Source organism: Hippocampus comes, unplaced genomic scaffold (genome assembly GCF_001891065.2).
Source record: "Hippocampus comes isolate QL1 unplaced genomic scaffold, H_comes_QL1_v1.1 scaffold187, whole genome shotgun sequence".
In the NCBI taxonomy this organism is placed as follows: domain Eukaryota; kingdom Metazoa; phylum Chordata; class Actinopteri; order Syngnathiformes; family Syngnathidae; genus Hippocampus; species Hippocampus comes.
The window spans coordinates 641,851-645,981 of record NW_017828852.1 but is presented as its reverse complement, the minus strand read 5'-3'; the positions used below and the strand labels follow the sequence as shown (position 1 = coordinate 645,981).

The 4,131-nt window shown below is 39.8% G+C and overlaps 2 protein-coding genes across 6 annotated transcripts in view; both read right to left on the bottom strand.

The window, feature by feature from the left end:
* hoxb3a (homeobox B3a) overlaps positions 1–4,131 on the bottom strand; it is a 77,537-nt gene that overhangs the window by 35,727 nt on the left and 37,679 nt on the right. The gene's annotated exons all lie outside the window — the stretch shown is intronic.
* Positions 2,863–4,131, bottom strand: part of hoxb4a (homeobox B4a) — a 2,446-nt gene continuing 1,177 nt past the window's right edge. The window contains exon 2 of the mRNA XM_019858618.1: positions 2,863–3,191. Coding sequence (XP_019714177.1) covers positions 2,917–3,191 — 275 coding nt within the window. The 3' untranslated portion in view covers positions 2,863–2,916. The remainder of the gene's footprint in view (positions 3,192–4,131) is intronic.

Genomic DNA, 4,131 nt, shown 5'->3' with positions numbered 1-4,131 from the left:
TGATCATTTATTTTAAGATTGAATATATCGAGTTGCGGGATTGTGAAAATATATTTTGACAATATGGTAGCGTGTATTTTACATGCATTGGTTGAAAAAACAAATCGTCAAGTGACTGACAATACAATCATCTGGATTCTGATACGTTTTCGATGTACTGTGTAATCAACTTAGAAATGTATGTGGATCCAAGTGATTTTATTTCACGCAGCCGCTTGCCGAAAAATTCAAAACACCATTTTTTTTCAGCGGGTAGAAGTAAAAGTGAGTTTTACACCAGCCACGTAAAATGCATGAAAAGTATTTGAAGCGAAGGGCTGTCGTTATTTTGCACGTTCAACCGTTGTCCCACATGCGTAAAAAGCTGGAAAAGGGCCAGGCAGGTGCGTCGAGATGCAAGCGGGACACAAGCACAAGGGACACTATTCTAATTTGTTTTCTTGGACATTTTGAACACATGCGTGCTGTTTGATACGGGGCGGGATTTTTTTCACGGTGCAATGGGCTTTCATAAATGGAATAAAATAGATAAATGGGCAAGGGGAGTCTCTTTGGCAAGGGGCCCAGGGAGAAATCAGCCAACGTGTAATGGGGAATCTTCTCTGGGCCGAGGAATACGAGAGGGCCAATTTAGGGGGCACATTTTTTTTAGTTTAAAGTTCATCGCGAGGAGTGCTATTTTCTCGCCCCGCACCCTCTCTTGCTCTTTATTTTTCGATACCTGCTCTTGAAGAAAATGAAAATTAATACGGGAGCCGAGCCTTACAAAAGAAGTCATTCGTCTTGTTGATTATCTATTTGCTTGTCAGGGTTTGAGCTATGGCGCCGACCCTCTCCCTTTTTTACATTATAAAAGGAGAAAAAAAATACGACACACGCGCTCACACAACACTGAGGCAGGGAACAAGAATAAACAGCTGTGCCTAAATTCCCTTCATTAATGCATTCAATACCGCAACCAAATTATTATTATTTTAATTATTATCCAAAGCGAAATGGAAGTACAGTCGCTCGGCCCCACATCCACCGTTCAACGTGCTGCACGCTGCCGTTAAATTAACCGGGGAAAGGGGTGGGGCAGTGGGACGGGTTATGATTTAAAACGAGATTACAGGACGTAATGTACCAAGATCACGAGCGGCAAGGCAAAATTAATCATCGCCAGCCCCTGATTTCTCAAGACAACTCGCATTTTGTGTTTGTGGGGAACACCGAAATCATATTTGAACAATGCATTGTATAGGATGCATTTTAGACACATCGTTCAGCATTGCATTTAATAACAGCTGTCAAGATGAAAGCGAAGTTTATTCCATTAAAAAAACAAAAACAATATGAAAATGATCAGGGAAAAACATATCAGCAGATAACATAACGTTTGAGAGAAAAATTGAGGATATTGGAAAACAACGTATTTTCAGACATGTATTTATTTTGTATTTACAAATTCGTAAAACAGCATATGAACACATGTGCAGCATACATATTGGTGAGGTATAACACGTTCAACACTGTTATTATTATGATTATTTTTATTATTATTGTTATTATTATTATTATTATTATTATTATTATTATTGAAGATAAAAAAAAGATCTTTGGAATGCAAATAGAATAACTTATATTAAAAATAACACTTCGGATAAATGATCATACAAGGGCAGGGGAGAGAATGTGTGCGCGATTTATCCAACAAATCAGTCAGGCATGCAACAAAAGGCTTTTTTTTGGGGGGGGGGGTTGTTGATGTCTCTGAATAGACCCAATGTGCCATTATTAGACCATACGTTTTGAACATTTTCAAGGAGCTGATCCGAGCATTTTATTGCAATTATTATTTGATACACCACGTCATAATACTGAAATAAGAATGCTTGATCTAAAGAAAACGTTTTAAAAGTGCAGCTGAGGTAATATTGTATCGCGTTTTACTTGTAGTGCGTACTTGGGATATATTACGAATACACAAAAAACAAACAAAAAAATCCTTTGGACTTAATTCAACCGTGCATCGGTTGCAGATATGTGTTAAACTCACATAGATCCGTTTATTATTTTAAGGAAAAGGGGGAGGGAGAATGACGTCAATTTACCACATCGCAATCATGTGCAACCGAAAATATATAAATTTTTCGGTCTTTAAGTTTCTGGCAGCTAACACTGTTATAGCCCTATAGTCGTCATGGCTATTCATGCTAAGTATTAAAATGAAATGAAACATTCAAAAATGTCCGTTTGGTCAATAAATACCATATACATGTTGATCGCTTTGCTCATAAAAGTCTTTCATTGTGGAAGCATTTAGGGAGGAATGTCAGCCAGAGATCCGCATGTTTTATTGTATGTATGTATGTATGTATGTATGTATGTATGTATGTATGTATATATATACACACACACACACACACACACACACACACACACACACACACACACACACACACACACACAGAGGTGTAAAGATAGCTGTTACGTTGTGGTTTAGGTTAACGACTGGCAAAACGATAGAATCGCGTTGAATCCATTCCATTGAATGGGTGCATTCATTTAGTTTTATAACCACAGCATGAACATGACCAACTGTTATGAATTTGACGGTATTAAAGAGGAAAAATAGGAAATGATGTGTTTCTGTAGACAAAATAAAACCCACACTTAGGTGAACGTGCATTTGACACAAACTATTTTTTTAAATGATGTATCGGAAATTTAACGTGGGACATCTTGGTCGAGTGTTTTTGCGTTCGGTGAACTCCCGTTTGTGTCACAGGGCCACAACATCACTGACAATGCACAGGCTAAACAGGATAACAAGTAAGTAAAGGTTAATCAGGTCCACAGTTTTTATCTACAGCTTCGTTGTTTTGGACGGCAGAAATGCAGCAAAGAACAGATGGGCTCGATTTCTATGCGTGGTCAGGTGGAGCCAGTTAAAGCTTGGGCGTTCGTGTTATTCCCAGAGCGGACCTTGGTGTTGGGCAATTTATGATCCTTCTTCCATTTCATTCGTCTGTTCTGGAACCAGATTTTGATCTGGCGTTCTGACAGACACAATGTGTGCGCTATCTCCACCCTGCGCCTGCGCGTCAGGTATCGGTTGTAGTGGAACTCCTTCTCAAGCTCCAGGACTTGCTGGCGGGTGTAAGCTGTCCGAGAGCGCTTCGGCTCGCCTCCTGTGTAGTTTGAACTCACTGTGAGAGAACAAAGTAAGGTGTTACTATATTTACAACCGCCACCACCACCATAACAACAACAATAATAATAATACTGATAATAATAAGCCTATTCAGGGACGAGCGCTGCAAATGAGTTTTTTCTATGATGCAGATATCAGATTGCTGTGCTACACTTTGTCTATTATTCTGTGTGTGTGTGTGTGTGTGTGTGTGTGTGTGTGTGTGTGTGTGTGTGTGTATATATATATATATAGTAATAATGACGGGGCTGTGGTGCATTTAGAGCCTCATACGCAATTGCCACTATTCTAGGTGTTATTCAAACCGCATGTGCAAGCTGCATTTCAATTGCAGAAGAGAGATTGCCACAACATGCATCCCAAAAATGTTTGAATTCGTGGCAATAAAAATATTATTATTATGAATAATAGTCGCGTTAATGGTCACGATTTCATTTCTGTTGTGAAAAAATTGCTTTTGTCAACACGCTATTACGCCTATGTGGTCACGTGCTCTGTAATGCCCCCAAGCAGACCGCCCCCTCCACCGACACGGTAACAAAAGATGTAATTTGATAGAAAAAGAAGGCCAAATCTCGGCTACATTTTGTGGTTGAGAGTTACACCATTTGGCCACGATATTTCACGTTAAACGTTAATGGGAGCAACAATGGTCGCGATCAAATGAGGGAACGCTCCTTTCCTACGTCTCCGCGGCCGCAACCCACTGTAAGCTTTGGGTGTTGAGTGACTGCCTTGTATCAACAGAGCATAGAGGTGGGGTGCGATCACGATTGAATAAACCTCTAAAATAGCATCAACAAAATTGTTTAAAATCCCATTATTACTTGTATCTGCACTGTGTCCAACATCCCCGTGTACGTTACTGATTCAAATTGTCTTTACATCGTCGACCGAACGAGCCGTGTACAGCCAGCCAGGCGACGACAACACTT